Below are 26,584 nucleotides of genomic sequence, written 5' to 3'. Positions count from 1 at the left end.
ACCCTGGTGCTCATTGCAAAACTAAAGGTCTCCTTCAAGCTTTCTCGACATTCCCAGTGTTTTCCTAAAATTACTAGAGGTCAATGATGATGTTGAACATGATTGAAATCAAAACTTCCAATTTCTGTCTGACAATTAAACCATGAAAAACAATGAACATGAAAAGCTAAAAATTCATTTTCATTTTTCTGGTGATATTAAACAGAAGTTTAATAATGGAGTTTCAAGCAAGTGTATGTAGTTTTCTTTTCCTTGCACTTAAGTTGTTTTGTGACCTGTCAGAGCTATACAGATAAAGTTACTGGACTAGTATCCTGAGGGGTTTTCTATTGATCTGGTGAGCTGATTTCAAGTCCCAGCACAGCAGCCAGCAATTAAATAAATTCAAACAATTAAGTAAATTTTGAATTGAAAATCTGATATCAGCAATTTTGCTCTTCAGGTTGTTCAAATGTCCTTCAGGGAAGGAAAACTGCAGACTGGTTATATGTGACTCCAGACCCAGTGGTTGACTTTTAACTGCATAGTTCAGGAGCATTTAGGGATGGGTAATTTATTTTGACCTGCCTGCAACACCCATACACCCAAAGGAATCTTTTTAAATGAAAGATATTGACCTCTTCCTTGATGCAGGAAGACCTGTGTGAGATTGTCAGCAAAGTGGAGGGAGAGGATTGAAAACATTATCTTGGGCAGGCACGTTTATATTACCTATCAGTTCATTTGTGTTTCCCTGCCTGCATAACCACATGAAGGAATTCCATTGCAGGCAAAAGTTGTTTCTGGAACATAAACATAAAGATAACCTGTTTGCTGCTGCAATAATTGCACTTTGCAGCTTTTTTATACATTTTCTTTGGAATTTTTAACAACTACTGTGAAATTGATACTTAACAAGGTGAGCAATGTTAATATTATAGACCAGAATAAGGTCCGGTTGAGGCTTCTACTGTTAGTGTCAAGCCTTTGTTGGTTATATTTACCTTTGTTAAGTTGTGTACTCTTCCATTCTTCCCAAAAGATGTTCCTCAACCTCTCAGGTGTTCTTTCCATTGCTCAAGCGATTTTTCTCTGTTTCCTCACATCGGTCAACAGCATCACTGACAGAGATGATAATAGATGTGAGATACCAGGTTTGTGTACAACAGCTACAGCATATGTTGATGTATATAGCTAGCACCATACATGAGTTACTATGTAGAGATTTGATTTCCATTTAAGTCAACTTTGATCAAATCCTCCAACCTGAAGTAGGGTAAATTTGTATTTCTGACCGAAAATAATCAAACATGCAAGTCCTTTTCCCCTCCTCTCTATAATTGTTCCTTGCCCACCTGCTTTGGGTTGTGCCAACATTTTTTAAAGAACTCTTCCAATTACAATCAAAAGGAAGATGCCACGGCAAGGTTGCTGCTTGTGTATTTCAGTATATTGCTAAAACCAACAATGTCCCTTTAGGTTCCTTGTAATGAGCTGCTGTTCAATGGCAACTAACCGACAAAACACATTACAGGAAACAAAGTGGATATTACACAGATCAACACGGTACACTCAAAGACAGGTCTAATTTCTTACTTCAGTGCTGCTGTCACTTCATAATAATGTCTAATCTTTTGTTTAAAATTTGTGAGTCTGAGCACTAACTGGACATAGGCAGGAGCTAATTGGCTAATATGTTCTGCTATACATGAAAGGAATATGTATCTGGATTTATCAGTGGCATATAAATTGATTGACTTTGTATATGAACATCCATCACTGTTGGACTTTGTTCCCTGCTGTAAGTCGTTTTCAATTCTTGCATCAATATAGATGGGGACGTCACAACAGATCAGTTGAAAATTGGATTACAGATTGTGATAAAATTGGATTGCAGATTGTGATTACAGAGTGCTGCAAGAGGCTGATGATCAAGTTTTACCCTTTCATAAACTGTGAGGCTGGTGTCCTGTTTTAGGGGAATGATTATGAAGATCAGTTATGGTTTTGTGCATAATGTTGGCATTCCAAATGACCTCCTTGTGCTGAAGTAAAAAAGGCATAGGTTAACCTTTAAAAAAACACAGCTAAGTGATTTGCACCTGAAGTCAGAAATTTCTTGGAGGTTTTTCCCCCTGCTGACCTAACTTGAACACAAGCAGTGCTTCTGATGAAATTGCTGAGACAGAGCAAGTGGATCTCTGAGAGATTCATTGCACATACATCTCGAACTGTAATATTTGACTTGTTTCAGTCCTGCACAGGATTAATGTACACAACCAAACTATTATTTTCTTTAACTATTAGAGTTGTAGTCATACAATCATACATTGAAACAGGCCACTTTTCCCATTGAGTCTCTGCTGACCATCAAGCACCAATTTATACTAATCCTACACTAATTCAATTTTCCCCACATTTCCCCTTCCCCACACCCCCACTCACCTTACACATTAGGGGCAAATAAAGTGGTCAATTAACCTACCAACCTGCATGTCTTTGGAATGTGGGAGGAAAGTGGAGCACTGAGGGAAAGTCCATGCTGTCACAGGGAGAACGTGCAAACTCCATACAGGCAGCACAGGATGCCAGGATTAAACCTGGGTCACCGGAGCTGTGAGGCAGCAGTAACCACTGTGCCATTGTACTGCGACTAAATTATTGAATCTAGTTGACAAAATTACCCAATTATTTCAGCTTTTTAATGTGCAGTTGTTGTTTTGAATCAACACATCAAGGAGCAATGAACATTCCTACAGCTGCTGTAAGAAGTTAGAACATCTAATGACTGATAATTTCTTCAAAATGTGTTTGATCATTTTGATTCTCAGATTTTGTTCATAAGTATTACACAGGCTGACACACAAAACATTTTGTACAAACAGACTGATTTGATGTTACAATCGTAATCAGTAAATTCTAATTGAAATAGAGGAAGAAAAATGGGAGGGAAAGAATGACAAATTAACCAGAAGGAAACTTATGTCAACACATTTGCATATTTCCAAACTCTTCACTTAAGTCAGGTCGAAATATAATGAGCCATATTGCACCTAGCTGTGACTGGCACATTGAAATGCGGAAGTCAGAGACAAGCTGGAGGTCAGGTGCCAGTCGATCTGACCTCCCCTTCCCCTGCACTCACCACTGATTCCAGCTGTAGAATACTGACTGCTGAGCTGAGAGACCCCATTCACTTCATATTCAGTCACACAGCTTCAAGTCAGCTATAGCCTGAATGAATATTCAAAGACATATTTTAGGGTGCTTTTTCTTTAATAAAAGTAGACAAGTAGTTTGTTTATGTTGCTTTGCATTACTTTATTTTAATATTTTAATTAATTTCTAATACTTCAACGTATTCAATATTATTTAATGTTTTCCTTGTTAAACAATATTAGTTTTTTATTGAAGATTATATAAATTGGAATGGAGAACAAGATTGCCTCCTCATGGTCCCTTGTTTTCTCTGATTTTGATAACTGTCAATTTCATTTCTGGAGCTTGGCAAATGTTAAAGGAAAGATGGAGTACAATCAGGTCTGTCTGGGATTCATAATGTATAAGTTATCCCTTGAGTTCTACTCAACAAATTAACTCAATTAATAGGTCAAGTTTAACAAATTACCCCTGAAATATGGAATACTTGACATCTTCTGGTTTGAAATGCAGCAAGTAACTTTACCTGTACTTTCATTGATGCTAAGGATAGGAGGATCAGCATTATAAAGGAAGCCTTGTTTGGAACTATGTCAGTGTTTAATTGAACACAGTTAACTTACCGTTGCAATTATCAGATGAAAATTATGGTGTCACAGTCTTAGCAGAGTTTTGTGTAACATAGCGAATCAGTAATAATAAGTCTGAGTTCCGTCGAATGTGCTTGCATTATCAAGTAGTTGGCACTCCTGCTCTGCAGGAGAGATTTTCTTTGACTCTTTTCCCCAATAAGAGCAGTGAATATTAACAAATTCGGTAAGATGGAGAATGTTTTTTTTCTATCATTTTTATTAGTGTAATAGAATTATGTGGATTCCTTGCAAGTGGGTGTTTTGCCTAGTCCACCTGATATCCACTGGAAACAGACTCAGGAAAATATCCCTTCATAATGGGTAAATTTAACAGAAAAACATACAACTCCTCCATCATGTTGCAGGTTGTCAGATATATTGAAGCCATTTCTCTTGTGATGTGGTGCATTTAACCACTGGGCTAGGTATTTAGCAAACTGGATGTAATTGTTTTATTTCCTCGTTCATTGGGATTGTTTGTCTAACCCAGAGCTGATGTCTTTATCATACTGTTAACCCAATTGATTTAAAATGTCACCACTTTAGATTTTTCTCTGTACTGTACTTTAATATGTTTTCCTCTGTTTGTGGAACCTGGCTGTGTGTGTATTTGCTGTTGTCTGTCCCACATTCCAAGAAGGTACATTGCTCGAAGTATTTCAATGGCTTTAAAGTGTTTGGGATGTGTTGAAATTTAGCCCCATTGCACCAGTCTTTACACATTTTTGCCTGGTTAATATTAGCATCCTTTATCTGATCTTGATGGGAAGTATGGTTAACATTTAAATAAAAGTATGTGTGATATCCATTGTTGCAATTAATGCTGTTTTCCGCACAAGTAAATGTCTCTCAATGTTGAGACTCCACTTTTTATCCAGGTTGTCAAGGGTGAGTCACGCGACTCCTACAATGGCTCCATCAAATTTGATATATTTTTGAACTAATCCGCATCTGTCTGTCCATAGCAAAATACACTATCAGATTGTAGCACAAGTTCGAGGCAACACCAAATCTGACAGCAGGACAATCTACAGCACAAGTTACAAATCCCCTGAGCAATTGGACTTCGCAGCAAGTGAAACTTCAGCCTCATAACTTGGGTAGAAGGGCCTGAAATAACTGGGATCCCTGATAATTAAACATTTTTTTAAAATTTCATGCAAACGTTTTTAATTTTATAACAAAGGTAGACGCGGGAAATTAGTTAAACAGAAAAGACTTCCTTCGGATGTCCCTTTCCCTCTCATAATATCAATTATAGTCAGAGGTCCTTCTAACTTCTCACCAATGTTGGATGCTAAAATTTCAAAATATTCTCATTGGTGTAATCTATGTAAATGATTAGTTTCAGTGGCCTTCTTCTGGACCACCATGCTCCTGGTTTTCACCACATAATTATCATTGTGCTGGATTGGCTTACATCCAAACCAGTGCGCACATTCAAAGCCTATGGTACTTGCTAACTTCTGGCTGACATTTTCAGGCTTTTGAGCTGACCCTTAGCACTGAGCAAGCCCTGACTAATGGGTGGCCCTCACTGAAGTATCCGAACATCCTATACTCTGAATGTGGTTGATAACTCACTGCTGTTAAAGGCCTTTGAACTATTTTTACGTATCGCTGATGCTCAGAGGCAGACAAAAGCTATTCAAACGGGTTTTAATAATTACAAACTAAAAATAATTTTTATAGTTTTTCAATGTATTTAAATAATGTGTCTTAATATGATAAATATTTTAAATTATTAAAATGTATTAATATAATTCAAGCAATTACATGCATTTACCTTTTTCAACAGGGAAGGCAAACTCATTTAAATGAATATAACTGCCATCCATCACATAGAGCTGAAATAAGGATCATTGACAATTTGGGGTCGGGGAACAGGAGAAGGCATTTCCTCTAGTCTATTCCACTATTCAATGAAAAGAGTGGAGAATCTGTGATCTTACTCAATTTTCCAGCTGTTGCTTGTGTTAACATTATTAACATCTTAACATCATCTTTGATACTTCACATTCAAAAATTAACACTAGACTTAGCATCAACGACAATTTCTGTAACAGTTACAATTTTCTATCAGCCTTAACTACCTTTGAAAGGCCCTGTCCTAAGATATAGATCACAGCCCTTTTAGACTCTACAACCAACAGAAACACAGTTTCTCCCACTCCCTTGTATCTGTTCTGCCCAATATCTTTAAACAGTTATATCACTCCTAGTCCTTTAAGTTCCAGGGAATACAGCCTTAGTTTCTGTAACTTCTCATATTTTAATCTATGAAGTCCAAATATCATTCTGGTAAATCTACATTTGCCTTCCCTTCATGGCTAATGTGTTCTACCTAAGGCATGGTACACAGAACTGACCAGATGTGATCAGGTGTGATCTAACCACAAAGTGGCAGCATAGTTTATATTCTAGTCCTGGAGGTATAAAGGGCAGCATTCCACTTGCCTTGGTGTACCCATCCCTACAAGACTATTATTAATATTTCCTCTTCCTTTTGATTCCATTCTTAATCATTTAGAAATTATTCCATTTTTCTCAAAAGTAGAAAACTCTACAGCTATCTGAATTGAAATCTATTCCCCACAATTTTGCCCGTTTTATACGTATTATTCACACTATTTACAATGTCCCTTATCTGGGCCAATGGTAAACTTGGGTGCGTGGCTTTCTGTCTTACGTAATACAGATATTAGCATCATAAATGCTTGCAGCCCCAACTTTGATCCTTGCAAGGCACCACTGGTTATATCCTGCCAATTTGAGTAGACATTCATTATCCCTGCTACTTGATCCTGTTGCTCAGCCAGTTTCTTCGACAGGTCAATAACTTTCCTTCCCTGTGTAGGCCATTTGGGAGTCATTGAGATTCACCTGTCTTCTGCTTCAGTTAGCTGTTCAGAAATTGCGAATGGCATAAGCTAATCTTGACAGCACAATATTGTTTCTTTCTGCTAAAAGTTCAAAGGTGTTCAGTCACTCTATCCTTAATCTAGTAACTTTCCCCACACAAAAAAAAATATTCCTGCTCTCACCTCCCTTAAATGATGGAAGTGAGAGCGGGAATAACTCTCTCACTTTGTCTACCACAGCTCATTCCATATACCCACCACCCTCCAGATGGAAAAACTTTCCACTCAAGATCCCCTTTAAATCATTCCTCTCTCACCTTCAACCTATGTCCTCTAGTTTTAGACTCCCCTACACTGGGAAAAGGACGTACCATTATCTATGTCTCTTATAATTTTGTAAAACTCTGTGAGGTCACCCCTCAGCCTCCTTTGCTCCAGGGTAACAGTTCCAGCCTATCTAATCTCTCTTTATATCTCAAGATCTCCAGTCCCAGCAATATCCTTATAATCTTTTTTGCACCATCTCTCACTTAGTTTTCCAATCTAAAGGAACAATTGTTATGTACCAGCAACAATAGAAACACACCGAGTCATGTATAAGTGTTAGAAACTATTTTATTAATAACTACTTGTGATAATAAGAAAAGCAAAAACATTAGATGTTAAACATTAACCCCAAATCTAATAAACTCAAAGTGTGTGCGTGGCAAATTCCCAAACCCCAAGCCTAGGAATAGTTCTCAAAGGTCAGTTCAGCAAGTCATAAGGTGAAACGTGAGCAAAGGCTTTTGCAAAAACCACCGACTGAAGAGAAAATGCAGAGAGAATGTAGAGAGAAATTACGAAATCCACATGTTTCACGATGGAACCCATAAGACACATCAATCTCCGACGATCTCCACTGCTTTGTTCCGAAGTATCTGCCACCCCGAAGGCATTCGATACGTGGTCGCCCACAGAAATACCTGTTTTCCAGTACAGGTTAACGACAAAGTGGACTCCACTTGATTGCTCCACAAATCCATACATGGATTGTAGTGACAGACACAGCTATTGTGCTTCATCCATTGATATGGAGACTGTCAGTCTCTCTCCCTCTCCCTCTCCCTCTCCATCTCCCTCTCTCTTCCTCTCTCCCTCAGCAAAACAGCCAGCACGTTGTTATAGTCTTGCCGTCTTGATAACACCACACACACACGCACACTGCTGTCCAGGTGCCTTAAAGGGACATTCACCAAATAGCAACTTGGCTCGTAACACAATTCCAATCCAAAGGAACAATTCTTCCTTTAGATTTTCCAGTCTTCCAATCTAAAGGAACAATTCTTAAATCAAGAGAATTTTGGAAGGCCATGCTCTTCATATAAAATCCACATATGGAAAAGATTTAGTCCTGTGAACTTGTCACTCTTTGACACCATTATATTTTTTGTAACATGCCAGTGTTGCCCAGTCAACAACATACTTGGGCACATGAGAAAGTCACGGACAAGATGCTGCAGCTTTCAGGCAGCATCTGTGGAGGAAAACAGGCAGTCGACATTTGGAGTCAAGCCCCTTCACCTGGGCATGCAGTACAGATGAAGGGTCTCAACTCAAAATGTCAATTGTCCATTTCCCTCCATTGTTTCTGTCTGACCCACGCTGACCTTTATCAGTCAGGACATTGAGTAGAAGAAGTTAGGATGTTACTGTTGCAGTTGTATAAGACATTGGTCAGGCCACATTTAGAATATTGTGTTTAGTTTTGGTCACCCTGCTACAGGAAAGATGCCATTAAGCTGGAAAGAGTGCATAGAGGATTAACGATGATGTTGCTGGGACACAAGGGACTGAGTTATAGAGGGAGTTTGAGCAGGTTGGGACTTATTTCATTGGAGCATAGGAGAATGAGGGGTGATCTTTTTGAAGTGTATAAAATCATAAGGGGCAGAGACAGGGTCAATGCACACAGTCTTCTTGCATTTGTATAGTACTTTTCATGAACAAAGTCCTTTACAGCAATTGAAATGCTTTTTTGAACGTAAGTCACCATTGTAGCATACAGCACAGAAATTTAAACACTCCATTCCCTAATAAATAAGGAAAATAATAATGACCAGATCATCTGTTTACATCAATGTTGATTTTCCAATCAAGAACTAAAGGACATTGGTTTAAGGTAAGAGGGGAGAGATTTAATAGGAACCTGAAAGGCAACTTTTTCACCCAGAGGGTGGTCAGTATATGGAATGAGGTGTAAGAGGAAGTGGTTGAGGCAGGTACATTAACAACATTTAAAAGGTACTTAAACATAGACACCAAAGGTTTAGAGGGATATAGGCCAAGCGCAGGCAAATGGGACTAGAATAGATGGAATCTTGGGCAGCATGGACGAGTTGGGTTGAAGGGCACATTTCTGTGCTGTATTTCTCCATGACTCTAAGTCCCACTCCAGAGGTTTGGGACTTACGGTGCATAACTGAGAGAATGCTACATTGTCAGAGGTTCTGTCTTTCAGATGACACTTGAACTGAGGCCCTGTGTCTTCTTTCAGGTAGACATAAAATATTTCATGGCACTTTTTCAGAGAAGTGCAGAGTGGTATTGGGAAATCAGCATTGATGTAAACAGATTATCTGGTCATTGTCATTTTCCTTGTTTATTGGAGATTGGAGTGTTTAAAATTCTGTGCTGTATTTCCTTTGTTACAAGGGTAATGTTCAAAAAGCATTTCAATTGCTGTAAGGGACTTTGTTCATGAAAAGTGCCATACAAATGCAACTTTTTGTGTCTATCTGTCTTTCCCAATTTCTCTCTGACTTGATTTTGATTTCATTTTCATTTCTGTTAGCCATTCTTTTGGAGAGAAATTCTATTTTGCTTGCATTAATTCCAATGAATTCCCATTCCTGATTTAGTATTGGGCTGTGTGACCAACACTGACACTCCCATGGAGAGCTGCCGGCACCAATATATTTTAATCTTTTGTGCTCATTCTAATGCAGAGGTCGGAAGTGACTTGGAACCCAGGTGCGGGTGGGGGGGTTGGACCTTCGCTCTGCTACTGGGATGATGGTGACTCACCCAGGGAGCTGTGGAACTGGGCCTTGATTCTGTAGATAAAAATTAAGTGTAGTTAAGTATATAAGATATTTGACTTTGTTTTACTTTTTATTTGATTTTATATACTTATTATACTTTTGATATATATACATTATACTTTTATAATAAGTTTATCATACTTATTATACTTATTATACTCTTTATATACTTATTAAGTATGTAAGATATTTGACTTTGTTTTAGTTTTTATTTGTTTTGTTATTTTCAGTGTTTGTAATAACCATGATTTTTAATTTTGATTTTTTGAATTATTTAAATAGTTTTAAATGCCAGTCAGAGATATTTTTGCCCAAAAGCCTTCCAGAGGCTGTGAGGGACTTCCAGGGCCCCAGGTGGCGTAATCCTGGGATGTTTCTTGGGTGTGCAGGGGCAACCTCTCCATACCTGGTGGAGGTAAATGTGGACAGGTGGTTTCTCCACAGAGAGAGGGAGGGTTCAGCACCTATTGGCCTATTAGTTTCCTTGTGATTTCCAGCAAACAATCCTCTTCCTCTTAGTCCTCTCACAAGGTAATTATTCAAGATGTCTGTCATGTCTTGATTTTCACTTACAATGTTATCACTGGGAGTTTTGAATGAGCATGTTTCTGCTCCACTTTTGAGTATATTTTTGATGCAGAATTGATATCCCAAGCAATTTTCTTTTTAAGCTCCCTTTTCATAACTCTTAATTTTATCACTTTCATCTATGTATCTCTCCCACTTTCTGAGGTAGTTATTGCAGTTTTGCATGGATTTAGTATTTTTTTGTGTATTTTTCCTGATGCCTTTGATTTATGTACTTTTCTGGCAAGTATATTTGTTGTCCTTAGAGGTATAACCTGATACTGTATCAAATTAAATTATTTTCAACACCTCCCATAGACCTTATCTCATTTTTCCCCATAAGCAAATATGCTGAATTTACCATCTGTCTCATCATCTTGAAGTTGGCTTTATCCAAATTTGAAATAAATCATTTTGTGATGGCCATTAGATAAATGTTCACACACCATTAGCCTGTTATCTAAAATAGTCTTATCGTTCATTATTGTGTGCCACTTTGTTGATTCCAGGACACATTATTGCAGAAAAATGTCCTGAATATATTAAGTAAATTCACTGGACAAGAAATTTTATAACTTAACACAATGTTCAGTTGTGTTGAGTGATAGAATTTCAACAAAATAGTGATCATTGGGAAGATCAGGGACTTAGATTGTTATTCATAAGGTCCTGTGATTTTCATTTTGAGTTTCTTTGTTGAACAAGTGGTTATCTTTTTTATTGCAAAGGAGTTGAATGCAAATGTAAGGAGGCTATGCTTCTGCTTGATAGGGTATGAGTGATTCCGCATTTGAAATACTGTGTACACTAATGGCTCCTTTATTTAAGAAGGATATAAATGTGTTGGAAGCAGTTCAGAGATGGTTTACGAAACTAATACCAGAATAGACAGACTATCTTATGAAGAAATGTTGGACTGTTTTATATTGTATCCACTGGAGTTCAGAAAAGTGAGAAGAGACAGCAGAGATCTTAACAGGGTGGATGTGGAAAGGATATTTCATGTTGTTGAAGAATCAAATACTGGAGTCACTTATTAAAGACAAGTGAGGGGAATTTTGTTTACTTTCAGAAGGTCCTGAATATTTAACAACTATCATCCTCAAAGAGCAGTGGAAGTAGAGTCTTTAAATATTTTTAAGGCAGAGGCAGATTCTTCATAAGCAAGAAAATGAAAGATTACCATGTGTATATCAGAATGTAGAGCTGATATTCCAATTGGATCGGTAACCTAGAGGGACTGTGGCCAAATCCTGCTTCTCATTTATCTGTTTGTCTGATGATACTCCACTGATTGGCGTGATTCCTCCCTCTCTCATCAACCCCGCCCCCTCTCAAACGCCACCACCACCATCAGCAACAACTGATTGAAAAGCAAAATACTGCAGATGCTGGACATCTGAAATAAACACAAAGGATGCTGGAAACACTCAGCAGGTCAGGCAGCATTTATGGAGAGAGAAACAGAGTTAATGTCTCTAGTTGATGATCTTTCCACAGAAGAAGGGTCATCAACATCCTAACATCGTCCTCTCCACAGTTACCACCTAATCTGTGAGATATTTCCAACATCCTGTTTATTTCACATTCCCTCACCCATCTCCACCCACCACCAACTTAGTGATCTCCTAAGCCACAAATGTCCTGATCTTAACCTGATAACCTCAGATTTACATCTCCCTCTCCCTCACCACTGAGCACCAGCAGATGTCCATCACTGCTGCTACTTCCCATCCTTCCCCCTCCAGCACCCTGCCCACCCACCCAACAATAGTATTGACCTCCCCTCCCAAGCCTGGCCCCACCCCTGGACTTAAGTGATTTCCTTTGAAAGTAATACACTGGCACGCAGCACATGAAGCAAGTTTTTACCTCGTAAAGTCAACGTAGCTGGACCTTGAATGCAGTTGAATTTCCAAGCAGCCAGAACCAAAATTGTTTTGAGTGTCACGAACCAGCAACAAATGAAACACACTGAGTCATGATTCAGTGTTAAAAACTATTTTATTAATCACTACTTATGATAATAAGAAAAATAAAAGTAAAAATGTTAGTATGTTAGAAGTAAAAATGTTAAACCTTGAACATTAGCCCCAAAAACTAAACTCTTCGTGTGTGTGTGGCAGAGTCCCAAACTCTAAGTCCAGGAATCTTAAAGTTCAGTTCAGCAAGCCATAAGGTGAAACATGAGCAAGGGCTTCTTCAACAACCACCATTGTCTGAAGATAAGACATAGATGTAGAGAACATAGAGAGAGTAATTACGAAATCCAAATGTTCCACGATGGAACCCAAACGACACCTCAGTGTTTATTCGGTGGTGACTTCCTCACCCCGAAAAGCATCCGAATCACGGTCGTCCACACCAATACCTGTTTCCTTCTACAGGTCAGCAACAAAGTAAACTCCACCGGATTACTTCCAATTTCCATACGTGGATTGTAGTAACAGACACAGTTATTGTTTCTCATCCATCGATAGAGAAAACTAGCAGGCTGGTGTCTCTCTCTCTCTCTTTTCTCTCTCTCTCTCCTCTGACTGACTTCGACTGATCTCTAAACAATGTCATTACGTCCTTTAGTTTTGGTTGACGTAAGTACGCCACACACACGCACGCACGCAGGCACACACACACACTACTAACTCTATCTTAAAGGGACATTCACCGAGTCCGTAACATGAGCACCACTGTAACTGTACCTACATGTGGTGTAGCATAATGGTGCAGCTCACAAAGCTGCTGCCTTACAGCTTCAGAAACCCAGGTTCAAATTTCATCACTGGTGCTGTCTGTGTGACGTTTCACATGCTTCAAAGAACTGTGTGGGTTTCCTCAGGTTCTCCAATTTCCTCCCACATCCCAAAGATATGAGGGTTGGTAGCTTAATTGGTCACTATAAATCGCCTCTAGGTGTCGGTGAGTAGTAGAATGTGTGGAGAGTTGAGGTGAATGTGGCAAGAATAAAATGGGATTAGTGTAAATGGGTACTTGATGGTAGATCTGGACTCGGTGGGGTGAAGAGCCTTTTTCTCTGCTGTAGGACTCTGACTAATGGGGTTCGACAGCTGTACAGTAAAGGCAAATTTGTGAACCATTTTGTAGAAAGTGACCAAGGTTTAATATTTCAGCATGCCATGAATAAAAGATTTTGCAAATGTACAAGCTATGAGATGAGAGAGAGAGAGAGAGAGGAAAGTATTTAAATCATCGAACTCTTTACTTCTCTGACCCCTGTGATTGTTTTGATGTTCACAGAACAGTGAAATTCACATTAAGCAGGACACTGATTTGTTTCATTTCCTGCCCAATGCCCTTAGAAATGTCCACAATCATCAGCACTTCAGAACATATCCAAACAGAGCTGCTCTAATCCAAACAGGGTCTAAGGAGTCTGTTTTTTTTACATTTGACATTTCATGCAAAATAAAAGAGTTAGCTTAAGTTTTCAGCAAATCAACTAATATATAGTTCCATTGTAACTGTCTTTGAACCTGATAACCCCAGTGTAAGCATTACCACACTGTACCTCTTGAAACTGTATTTTATCATATAGAATTGATTTGTTATTGTCACATGTACCAAGATACAGTGAAAAACTTGAAAGACATGCCATCCATACAGGTCATTTCAAAACATAACATTTGAGATGGCATGCAAAATGTGACATTGTCATGTCTTCAAATTGTAAAAAAAAACTAACACAGATGCCAGAGGGACAAAATGGGGTTAATTTGGGCTGAAATCCGGTTTGCTCAGGCCAGGGCCAGGGGAGAGTGGAATAATAAGATCAAAAGGGAAGCAGCAATCATGGCTGATGTTGGCTGGTGGGGTTCACTTAAAAGTAAAAGCCTGTCAGCCAAGAGATCACTGCGGTCAGGGAAGGATGTCCTGGTCAGTCAGTAAATGGACCACTGAGATAGAAACTGTAGTCAGGGAAGGATGACTGGGTCTGTTACCAGAATTTGTTTCATACTGGTTCATTGACAGATTGACCTCTGTCAGGAATAAGTGGGGCTTGGCTCATGCCCCAGAGGGGTAGAAGGAGAGGGTGTATTGTGGTGTCAGCTGTTTCATTGTTATTTTAATCTCTCAACCTCAGGAATAAGGAATTCTGGTCTCTTGTCATTTATTAAACCCCTGGTTCAGGATTATTCCGGAAATGAAAGTAGTTCAATTCTGACTCATTGTAAAGGTAGGTCGGCAGGAGAGACGCCGAACGTACATAACACAGTGTGACCATTTAATGTACTTTTGCAGTAACTGAGAAAATCGAAGACCAGAGTTTTCAAGTGTTTATTATTTAGTGTTGCAAGTTCAAACTACACCTTAATTGTCCTCATTTGAGGAGGGTACTTTTTTCTTGCATTTCTGTTCCAATTCATTTTCTTATCACCAAATATTTTAGCAACCATAAATTAGCACAAACAGGAACCATTTAGGATGTGACTTTTATTAAAAAAAATCTATTCCTTGATATAATTAAAAGTGGCAACTTGGTACAGAAAATAGATTTACTACAAAAAAGTGATAGTCACGTTCCCCACCTGTGAGATGTCAAGTTTTTACTAACTGAAAATGGCATTAAGAACAGAAGTCAGAATTTGTTTTATTGGTGTACAGAAGTCAACTTTTAAATAAATTAAGTAAAAAGCATTTTACATATGCTTCTTTCTGTTCTTGCCCCTCAAAATAAAAGGTTAATTTTTGGAGACACCGCAACTGTTTGCAAATGAGCACGATTTGCAGTAATTCACAGTGGTGATTAATTCAATCCAGGGCAGGGTCAGCTTCCAGAGTGATGCCTTCTACATTAATGTAAGAGGTAGCAGAAACATTAGTGTATTGAATGTAATTGGCACTTGAAATTCTAATGCCTTTTGCATTGGTTTGACTTATTTTTCTCCGACTAAATAGGAACAACTTTGTAAAAGCCTCTGAACGATGAATTTATAAAACCCTTGGCTTAGAAGATAATTCAAAGTATTAATTTTCATTATTGTTATGTGAATAAAGTTGCAGTTTTATAGCACTCAGAATCTTTTCTGGAAGGTTATGTAAATCATTTAAATTTTGGGAACTGTGTGGTGGATGTGCTCTCATAGCATATTGTCCATTAAAATATGGTGTTACACAGTTCATTCTCAAATTGAGAGATAAAATGCCAAATTAGTTTAAATTCTAAATCCAATTGTTTGAATTTTAGGAAAGAACAATCATGACTGAAAATTAAAAACAATACACCCAGTTATAAAAGAGTAATTATTTTTATTTCTTTCAGTATTGCCAAGTCATACTTGTGGAAATCCTGGCAAGTTACAGAATGGACTGCAGCAGGGATCCACGTTCAATATTGGTGACAAAATCCGGTTCAGCTGCAATGCTGGCCACTTCCTAGAGGGACATGCAGTGCTGACGTGCCTTGCCAGCTTGGAGAACAGTGCTTCATGGGATTTTCCAGTTCCCTTTTGCCGAGGTAAAGTGAAAATTAAATGGGGTTTTCAAATGAGCTGGGAGTTGTTTAAATTAGTGACTTTATAGTTCTCATCATCCTCTTCAGATAGGGCCTGTCTGTGCATACCACAGCATCTTTCATCAAAAATAACTCACCTGTTAGTTTTTTTTCCCCTACTTCCATTTGCGCAGATGTATTATTTCGCTGAACTATGTGGATTGAGAAAGTGTTGTTGCCGAATTGAAGTTTTAGAATTGCTTTATTTCCTGTGACTTTGTTGTTTTCACAGCAGATGTCTTGCTGTGTGGCAATTCTGCAATGCAAATATTTTACACAGGTTTACTTAGCTTTCAAAATAGGCGGGTGGTACCAATGTAATGACATCACAGGTACCAACTGGACCTTGTCATTCTTCTGTTTATAAGCAAGTTAACTTAACGTTCAAAATGGACCCAAACCTGCCTGAGTGAGAGAACCTGAAGTTGTGGAACTGTAATCACAGTCCAATGATACACACACAAGGCTGAATACTGAAGTAAAGTGTTTGACACTACTTAATTTAATGTTGGCTTATGGGTGAAACTTACATCTAGAAGGATGGGTTAAAAATTGAATGACAGATCCTATTTGCACATCTCCTACTTCCACATCTCCTTTTCACAGCATTCCTCTCCAGCAACAATGCTGCATTGGTCCTCCACTTTGCCACAACTTAGTGGAGATCAGTGGAGAAGTTAGTGAGGCAATACGCAAGGTAACTGGTTATCCTGTATAAAGCAACAGTTATGTCTGTGCAGGTGTGACCATGGTCTGAATCTATTCACTTGAGAACGGTGTTTGAAGCTCGAAGGAAATAGCCACTGTTTCTGTGGCAGAAGCTCTGTCATCAATCCACTAGCATTGGAGTTTTCTCCTTGAACTTCTCCATTGTTGGTATATTGTGTGAGGGACATATATCAGTACCTGACTGTGTCACTGATACACCTTTAGCATTCTTTTCAACAATAGCTCCTGAGTTCAGCGTGAGTGTCCATTTGATGCGACCTTGAAAGTAACTCTGCCTTTTATTCAAATTCGCAAGCTTGACAATCACAGACCAAGTCTGCCCATGGTTCATTTGTTAATGAAGGTCAGCGGAAGTATCACAGAGGTACTTGCAACTCTGACATCAGCTGTCCATTAGTTCTGATTTTTAATATGTGCCACTTACCTTCAGGATTGCTGTTTCTATTTCACTGGGGTGAGCTATTTATGACTGGCCATGTCCAGTCTGCTCACTCCACTCACCCTTCACTGAGAACATAAGAGCTGGAATAAGCCACTCAAGCCCACCCTGCCATTCAAAATGATCATGATCTTGACACATTTATTCCTGACATTATCTCCTCTTCTGTGCAAGTTCTCCTCTGCCATCTATGCCCTGATCTTTCAAAAATGTATCTACTTCCTCTTTAAATGTCCTCGATGATCTAGCCTCCACGGGTAGAGAGTTCCACAGGTTTACCATCCTCTGCGAGGTTTTACCTGATTGTCACCTGATCTTGTGACTATCTCCCCTTGTTCAAGATTATCTCACTTGTGGAACCATCTTCCATGCCCTCTTGGGATCTCTTATATTTTAATAAGATCATTCCTCACTCTTCTAAACTCCAAGACACATAGATCTAATTTAGCTACTCACGATAGGACAACACTCTCATCCCAGGAGTTACCGGATTGAATCTTTTTGTGGACTTCCCCCAATGCCACTATATCCTTTCTTAAATAAGGGAAACAAAGTCGTGCACAGTATTCCAGGTGCAGTCTCACCAGTCCCCTGCACAATTGTAACAATACCTCGCTATTTCAAAACTCAAACCCACTTGCAATAAAAGCAGGATGTTAGGTTACAAGATGAAGGAGGGAGTTTATAGAAACAAGTCCAATGAGGATGGCAAGAAGGACAGGCAGGTGAGAAGTCAGGATAATTTGCTGAATAATAGAAGTACAACAAGTCAGGATGTTAGGATACAGAATGTTAGGATAGGGGATGAGGTATATAGGAACATGTCTAAGGTAGTATGTAGTGAAGATGGTAAGAAGGATGGACAGGTGGAAAGCCAGGATAATCTGCTGAACAATAGAAGTACAACAAAATTAATAGCAGATACCGGACTAAACATACTATATTTAAATGCACGTAGCATTAGGAATAAAGTAGAAGACCTAGTGGCACAACTACAGGTTAATAAATATGACATTGTGGCAATCACCGAGTCATGGCTTTATGATGGATGTGATTGGGAACTGAATGTCCAGGGGTACACAGTGTATAGGAAGGATAGGCGGGTAGGCAGAGGGGGAGGTGTGGCCATGATGGTTAGTAGTGATATAAAATCAATAGAAAGGAAGGATATTGGGTCAGAGGAGGTGGAATCCTTGTGGGTGGAGCTAAGAAATAGCAAGGGTAAAAGGACAATAGTAGCAGTCATATATAGGCCCCCTAATAGCAGTCAGCAAGTGGACTATAAGTTGCAGTTTGAGATAGAAAAAGCATGCCAGAGTGACAATGTGAAGATAATTATGGGGGATTTTAACATGAAGGTGGACTGGGAAATCCAGAATGGCGGTGGTACTCAGGAGAGGGAGTTTGTGGAAAGTCTAAGGGACGTTTTTCTACAGCAGCTTGTTGAAGAGCCCACCAGGGGATTGGCTGTTTTGGATTGGGTGCTGTGTAATGAACCAGAGGTGATTAGGGAACTAAAGGTAAAGGAACCACTGGGAACCAGTGATCACAATATGATTGAGTTCAGTTTCAAGTTTGAGAAGGAGAAGCTGATAACTGGTGTATCGATATTTCAGTGGAACAAAGGAAATTACAGTGGTATGAGACAGGAGTTGGCCCTAATTGATTGGAAGAGTAAGCTGGCTGGAGGGACGGCAGAGGAGAAATGGAAGGAATTTCTACAGGAAATAAGGAAATTGCAGGATAGATATATTCCAAGAAAAAAAAAGGTTTTGAATGGAAAAAAGGCACAAATGTGGATAACGAGAGAGGTGAAGGCTAAAATAAAAGCAAAAGGGGCAGCGTACAAAGAAGCAAAAATTAGTGGGAAAACAGAAGACTGGGCAGCTTTTAAAAACCTGCAGAGAGAAACTAAGGAGGTCATTAGGAAAGAAAAGATGAATTATGAAAGGAAGTTGGTGGATAACATTCAAAAGGATACTAAGAGTTTTTTTAAATACATAAGGTATAAAAGAGAGACACGGGTTGATATAGGACCAATTGATAACGGTGCAGGAGCTATTATAATGAACGATAGAGAGATGGCAGAGGAATTGAATGAATATTTTGCATCGGTCTTCACCGTGGAGGACATCAGCAATGTGCCGGTTAGTCAGGAGTCTCACGAAATGGAATTGAGTTCAGTTAAGATTACTAGGGAGAAGGTGCTAGGAAAACTAAATGGGCTAAATACTGATAAGTCTCCCGGACCGGATGAGGTGCATCCCCGGGTTCTGAAGGAAGTGGCTTTAGTGATAGCGGAGGCATTGGCGATAATTTTCAAGAAATCGATAGATTCTGGTGTGGTTCCGGAGGACTGGAGGGTCGCAAATGTAGTTCCGTTGTATAAGAAAGGTGGGAGGCAGCATAAAGGACATTACAGACCTATTAGTCTGACGTCAGTGGTGGGAAAGTTATTGGAATCTATCCTCAAAGATGGGGTTACGGAATACCTAGAGGCGCAAGACAAGATAGGTCCTAGCCAACATGGTTTTGTGAAGGGAAGATCCTGCCTGACCAACCTATTGGAGTTTTTTGAAGAAATCACAGGTAAGGTGTATAAGGGAGAGGCGGTAGATGTTGTGTATTTAGACTTTCAAAAGGCCTTTGATAAGGTGCCTCACAAGAGACTGATTAATAAGATGAGAGGTCATGGAATTACGGGTAGGATAACAGAATGGGTGGAGCATTGGCTGGTTGACAGGAAGCAAAGAGTGGAAATAAAAGGATCTCGTTCTGGTTGGTTACCGGTTACTAGTGGTGTGTTGGGTCGGTGTTGGGACCACTCCTTTTTACCTTGTACATTAACGATTTGGATGATGGAATAAATGGTTTCGTGGCTAAGTTTGCGGATGACACCAAGATAGGGGGAGGAGTAGGGAGTATTGAAGAGATAGGAAGGTTGCAGAGGGACCGAGACAGTTTAGCAGAATGGGCAAGGAAATGGCAGATGAGATTCAATGTAGAGAAATGTGCAGTTGTACACTTTGGAAGCAGAAATAAGCGGGCAGATTATTATCTAGGAGGAGAGAAAATCCAAAGCACGGAAGTACAAAGGGACTTGGGGGTACTCGTGCAGGATACCTTAAAGGTTAACCACCAGGTCGGATCAGTGGTAAAGAAAGCGAATGCTATGTTGGCATTCATTTGGAGAGGTATAGTGTATAAAAGTAAGGAAGTGTTGATAAGGCTCTACGGGGCACTAGTGAGGCCTCATTTGGAATATTGTGCACAGTTTTGGGCCCCACATCTTAGGAAGGATGTGTTGACGTTGGAGAGGGTTCAGAGGAGATTTACGAGGATGATTCCGGGAATGAAAGGGCTTACATATGAGGAGCATTTGTCGGCTCTTGGACTGTACTCACTGGAGTACAGAAGAACGAGAGGGGACCTCATAGCGACATTTAAAATATTGATAGGAAAGGACAGAGTAAATGTGGCTAGGCTGTTTCCCTTGGTGGGTGAGTCCAGGACCAGAGGGCAAAATCTTAGAATTAGAGGGTACAGTTTCAAAACAGAGATGAGGAAAAATTTCTTTAGCCAGAAGGTGGTGAATTTGTGGAACTCCTTGCCACGTACAGCAGTGGAGGCCAGATCAGTGGGGGCCTTCAAGGAGGAGATAGATAGATATCTAAATAGTCAGGATATCAAGGGATATGGGGATAAGGCCGGAAATTGGGATTAGAATAGGTTTTTTTTTCTCCTTCTTCTTCCCCCATTTCCCATTTCTCATTTCTGTTTCCCTTTCCTTGGAGCGGACTCGATGGGCCGAATGGCCTGCTTCTGCTCCCTTGTCTTGTGATCTTGTGAAAGCAACCCCATGATGCGCTATTTAACTAACACAGGAGCTGCTTTTCACCCCTCAGTTAAGGCCTGCTTTAGTGCTATTTGTGAAGCACACATTTGTGTTGGTCCGCGTAACAGAAACATCAGTGTTGTGTTGCATGTCATTTCATATCACAGTGCTAATCCAGTGGCTTTTGTGACTAGTCACTGAGAGTTAGGTTACAATTTCCTGTGACATGCTAAGTGGTAGGGAGTTACTGATCACATTTGGCAATTTTAGATAATGTTTTACCAAAAATTGTGCAAAAATTTTGCACTGTACAATGGAATTTCTAGGTCTTGGAGACCATGAAACGACTGGACTGTAAAACATCACCTGGTTTATTGATGCCCTTAACTCTAGGCTCAAATTAAACAGCAAGTTTGAGGGAAATCCAAACAAGATTGAGCATACAGTGCCAAAAACATTAAGTGAAACTTTATTGCTGCTATTCTCAGGCACTCGTTCATCCAGAGAAAGTGTGATCAATGATTTCCCTTCTGTTGGATCTGAAAATGGCTATCTTTTCCAGACCCAGGGTTAGAACTGTCAAGTGGTCTGCTGATCTGTGCTTTATTGTGGGCCCTGGAGCAAAAGTTAACGCATGTGATTATACATGGTAGTTTCCAGTCAATGTCAAATTAGTATCAACCATGCTAACCAAACACAGTGGGTTGTTTAAGCAACCGGTGAGTAAAAGCAACATCAGTGTCATAGATTTTATAGTGGGGCAACATTCATCCTGAAGGCACTGACACAAAACTGAAGGCAGTTATTTTAAGTCGATCACTTGTGAAGCCAGAAATTGCTGAGTATAATTTTAGACCAAGTGGATGTTGGTCAATCACAAAGGGTTCAGGCAAGGTTGAAAAGGCTAATTCTCAGAGTTGTAATTTTACATAAAAGCAATAAGTGATATGTGTTAAACTCGTGTTTAATGACAAAAAGTAAGAAGAATTGGAGAGCAGAAACGGATCTGGAGTGTTAAAATGCAATAGAGTACTTGCCTTTGAAGTGAGCAGAGGATGTTCCCTCAGGAGATAAAATAATGGATAGTCTACATGTCGAGAAGTCCCAAGGCTCTGGAAGAACTGGGGCTGCTGAGTGAATTACTTTCTCTTGCTCTGTGCAAGCTAAAATATTGCAGGTGTTGACAGCTTGTTAAAACAGTGTTGTGGAGATAAATTCTATACATTCTATAACCCTGAAGAGGGAGAATATTTTGGAAAGCATCTCTCCAATACTATAACCAGGAGGAAATTGTTGCTAGTAAAATCCAGTAAATATTAGTTTAATGTCCCCATTCATGCTTCAAGCTGACTTGCATTTTCAAGCATGGCTCCGTGCTGACTGGGGCAAAAATTCCACTAGGTCACCCGTGCTTCTGTCGGACTCACCCACACTCTTCCACAGAGGTCCCAAAGTCTAATGTTGCTGTCTGTGCTGCACTGATGGACTCCACATGGGGTGCAACAGGGTAGTGCAAATTTGCACAGGCTTCCTAATCCTCGGGCTGAGGAATCTGTCTGCTGAGTGCACATTAGGTTTAACCTGATGTATGTCCAGCAGCCCCACTGAAAGCAGCAAGTAGGAATGAAAGGGGAAGAGGACCTCTCAAATGACCCGTTTAAATGTATCTAATTGTTTTAAGCAGAAATCTGCTTGATTTTTAAAATGTTGGTATTTGCTAGATGTTAATGAATCTTTGATGCTCTCAAATGTCCAGGTTCAGAGACAGTTTTGATGTCCACCAGTCCTGGGTTTGAGACCTCACTGGCTGTCAAAGCCATTCTGTGAGCGCAGTGAGCTACTTCTGTTAGGAGAGGCCCTTTGCTGCTCTACTCTGTGCTGGCCCACATTGACACATTGCAAGTGGAAGGCTGCACCTGAGACCACAAACCAGCATGGTCCAAGGGCAGGCAGTCAGCGACTTTGAGGTCAGCAGAAGATCTGCCCTGATGTGACGTAGGAAAAGAAGGTCAGCATATTTTTACGTGTCTTTAAATCTTTGGATAGCAGTATATATGTAGGTGGGTGGCCATAGAAATTGCAAATAGAAGGCTGGGCAACAACATTAGGGAGTGGAGGAGAATGTGAAGCAGTGTTAAAGGGGGAGTAATTGGAGATTTGGAGCGCCAACATCAGAATAGAGGAAAAGTGATTGGAAGCTGTAGTTCAGAAGGGTAGGGGTGGTGAGGCTGAGGTCAGTGAGGAGGGGGCCCACCAATTTAGGTAAGTCTCTCACTCAGCTGATTGATCGTAGAGGATGAGACCTAATTATCCTCAGATTGCCCATTCTATCCCAGGCAGTGAACAGTGAAAAATCCACATGCACCAACTGAGAACACGGGCTTTTTCTCTGCTCGATCTTCCTTGTGCAGCTAGTGCAGGAAGTTGGATGTGCTGTGGACGGATATGGGATCATGAGGATTGTGGCTGGAGTCAAGGTGGAGAGTGCGGTGGTAGTGGTTCAGTATCATCGGAGGTCAAGACTGAGTTGTTTTTGATCGGTGTTCAGTTTAGAACAACCATATGAAATTGAACTCGGTGAAGAGCGTTCAGTCCCTCATTCCTGCTCAGTTGTTCAATGAAATCATGGCTGATCTTTTAGCTCAGCTTCATTTTCCTGTACCAACCCAAATCCCTTGATTCCCTTAATATCTAAAAAATCTGTCAATCTTTGTTTTGAGTAAACTCAGTGATGGAGCATCCAAAACCCTCTTAGGTTATGAATTCCAAGGATTCATTACCTCATGGCTGAAGAAGTTTCTTCACATCTGACTCGTTGTTTGTTATTTTGAGACGGTGACCTATGGTTCTGGACACCAGGGAAAAATCAATTCTGCATCCAGTCTATCAAACACTGTAGGAATTTTGTATATTTCGATCTTATTCTGTCAGTAAGTTGTTGACCTGCTGAATATTTAAAGAATATAGGCCTAAAGAGTGAAGTGCATCATTACAGGCATGCTGTTTCATCTTCAATGATACCTTTGATTATAGGCTGGTCACTGCAGACTTCAGTAGCACACAGGGCACAGAACCTCAGGTTCCCAATGAACCTGTATTACACTTACTCTTTGACATGCTTTGAAGATGAGGATTAGTTCCTGCATCAGAAGTTGCAGGGCATCTCCATCCTGGAGATCAGGGAGGTTGGGACGAGGGTCAGTTGGGAGAGGCGAGATTCATGAGTGAAAGCCCAAATGACAGAAGATAAGTATGGGACTTGCCTTGGTGGAGTCCCAGTCTGGGGCTGTGCTATGAAAGCATGGTTGTCCTGGGAATGACTAACACTGGCCCAGGATATTGCGAAGTTCTCCTGCAGCACTCCGAAAGGAGGGCTGAGTGGGGAATCATCTCATTTGAAATTAAAAGCAAAATGGAAAATGCTGGCAACACTCAGCAGGTCAGGCAGTATCTGCAGATAGAGAAATAGCGTTAACGTTTCGGGTCTGAGACCCTTCATCGGAAGTGGCAAAGTGAGATTTAAGAAAAAAGGGTTAGCTTAAGTTGCAGAGAAGGTGATGAGAGAAATGGATAGGAAAAAAAGGAATATCTGTGATGGGGTGAGATTAGGTTCAATGGGTTAATTGTCTCAGGAATCAGTCTGGTGAATCTCCATTGTACTCCTTCTCAGCCAAGTATACCCTTTAGTTACAGACACCAAAACCATACATCATACTCCAGGTGGAGCCCACAAAGCTAAACATTGCTTTGTGATCAAATTTTTGAGACTTGGAGTCAGAAGCCGAGACATTCAATTGTTTTGCGCTTAAGTGTTGTTTGATTGAATTGAAATCAATTAATATCATTTTTCGTAAACTACAAAGCAGCACAGGGATACCGAAAAATACGGTTGTGCTTTTCCAGGCACATCAGGCAGACGTGTCCCAAACGCACAGATGAAATTTTTCATTGTGTAACACATTTTTAATACCAGTCTTGCAAAAGACTTGCTCAGGTAACCAGGCCCAAGCACTGGAAGAGGCCCTGCTCTTGCACTGTTTAAAGGGATCATTAATGAGTTGCAGATTCATCGGGAATTATTTGCAGATCATTCAGTTTGGACGTGGTACCACAGGTATCCTGCAAAACCAAAAGCAAGAAGAAAAGAGCTGAAGGGAGGACCTCATTTGCAGAGGAGGCAGAAGGAAGATGGGGAGAAGGGGTCTGGCCACCTTTTTTTTTACTCTGCAAGTATCTTCTGGATCAACATGTCAAGCTCCAACTGAATCTGGGCAGATTTCATGGAGTCACGCGGTGTGGAAACGGGCCCCTGGATCCATTGTGTCCGTGCCGATCCATACCAACACTTTATTTTCTCTTACCTCCTCATCAACTCTCCGTCCCTCTATCCACAAATTCTCATGGCACCCACCTGCACTTGGAGCAATTTTCAACGGCCAATGAACCTACAAACCAGAAGGTCTTTGGGATGTAGGAGGAAACTGGACCACCCTGGGGGAAATCCATTCACTCACAGGGAGAACATCCAAACTCAACACAGACAGCACCCAAGGTCAAGATTGAAGCCAGATTGCTAATCCTGCTACACAGCTGTGCTAACCACTGCGCCACTGTGCTATATAGTGTATTCAAAGTTAAGAGGCTACCAAGTCAAGGTAATGGTGTCAGGATTGCTTTGCCTGTAGAGGTGAAGTTCACTATTGCTCTACACATCTTTGCTTCCAGATCGTTTGCTGATATATGTCACTCACGCCCAGTGTGCATCTGACTGCTGCGCTTGTGAAGTCCCGGAACCTCTCCATTGGATCAGAGAGGATTTCATCTTCTTCTTCTCCTTCTTGGGAGAGCATCAAATGCCATGAGTATTTGCCTCCTTTGTGGACTTGCCCAAAGTTTAGGAAGAGAGACTGCACCTCAATGAAACCAGAGCTCTTTATCATTTGCAAAAAAAAACTATCATAAATTGACAGGGCATCTAGTTCGAGGTTGCACAACATGTTCTAACAGTCAATGCCACGTACCCAGGAGAAATGCCTGGTTCTTTAATCCTGGGGTATTCTATTGTGCCCATCTTTTATAAGGTGTAAAGAACCTCTGGCTTTTGAAGCAACAAAGGATAATTCATCCATCCACGTTCCCTCACCCCGTTCGGAGTTCCAGGGAATACTGGAGTATGGAGTTAGAACTCCAGCAGTGGGCATGAGCTGCATTTTGAAGCCTCCCTTCAGGATCCTTGAGATGCGATTCCATTGCGAGACCCACTTGGGAAAAGCCCGACACCATTCCAGGCTTTCCCCACGAACACGAAACCCTCGCTTGTTGAATTCAGCCATTGGCCTCAGGTTGCCCATGTATCATGGTTAATTGCTAACTCTTTGTCAATGTCTGAGAAGTTACTCTGAGAAGAGGTGTCAGGTTATCACTTGGGCCTAGATCGAAAAGGTGTTTGAAGTAAACAGTTTCTCCCGGAATGCACTGGTCTTAAAAAGAATGGAGTGTTTCTTAAAAGGAGCTTGAAGTTAAGAATTTAGTTAGAGTGGGAATTTAGTTTTGAGGAAAATCTCCAGCATGTTTCCAGCACTTCTTGTGTTTCATGTAATTCAGTACAGTATTTCAATTCTTTCCAGTATGTGAGTGTTCCTTGCAAGTTATTGTCAGAGCTTGGAGCTGGTGAGTGTGTTCGAGATGTCCAACACATATGGGGGAGGAGGAGGAGGAGGAGGGTGTGGATGATTTCATTCCAACATCAGGCACACCTCAGAGAGAGAGAAGTGCTGAATTTGGATTGGGC

General features: G+C 40.4%; 1 protein-coding gene across 1 annotated transcript in view; it reads left to right on the top strand.

Annotated features, from left to right (window-relative positions):
- The window catches only part of LOC127581617 (CUB and sushi domain-containing protein 1-like), a 1,418,367-nt gene that overhangs the window by 548,309 nt on the left and 843,474 nt on the right, over nucleotides 1–26,584 (top strand). The window contains 1 exon segment of the mRNA XM_052036133.1: nucleotides 15,560–15,754. Coding sequence (XP_051892093.1) covers nucleotides 15,560–15,754 — 195 coding nt within the window.

Source organism: Pristis pectinata, chromosome 22 (genome assembly GCF_009764475.1).
Source record: "Pristis pectinata isolate sPriPec2 chromosome 22, sPriPec2.1.pri, whole genome shotgun sequence".
Classification (NCBI taxonomy): Eukaryota; Metazoa; Chordata; class Chondrichthyes; order Rhinopristiformes; family Pristidae; genus Pristis; species Pristis pectinata.
This window is presented reverse-complemented; position numbering and strand designations above follow the sequence as displayed.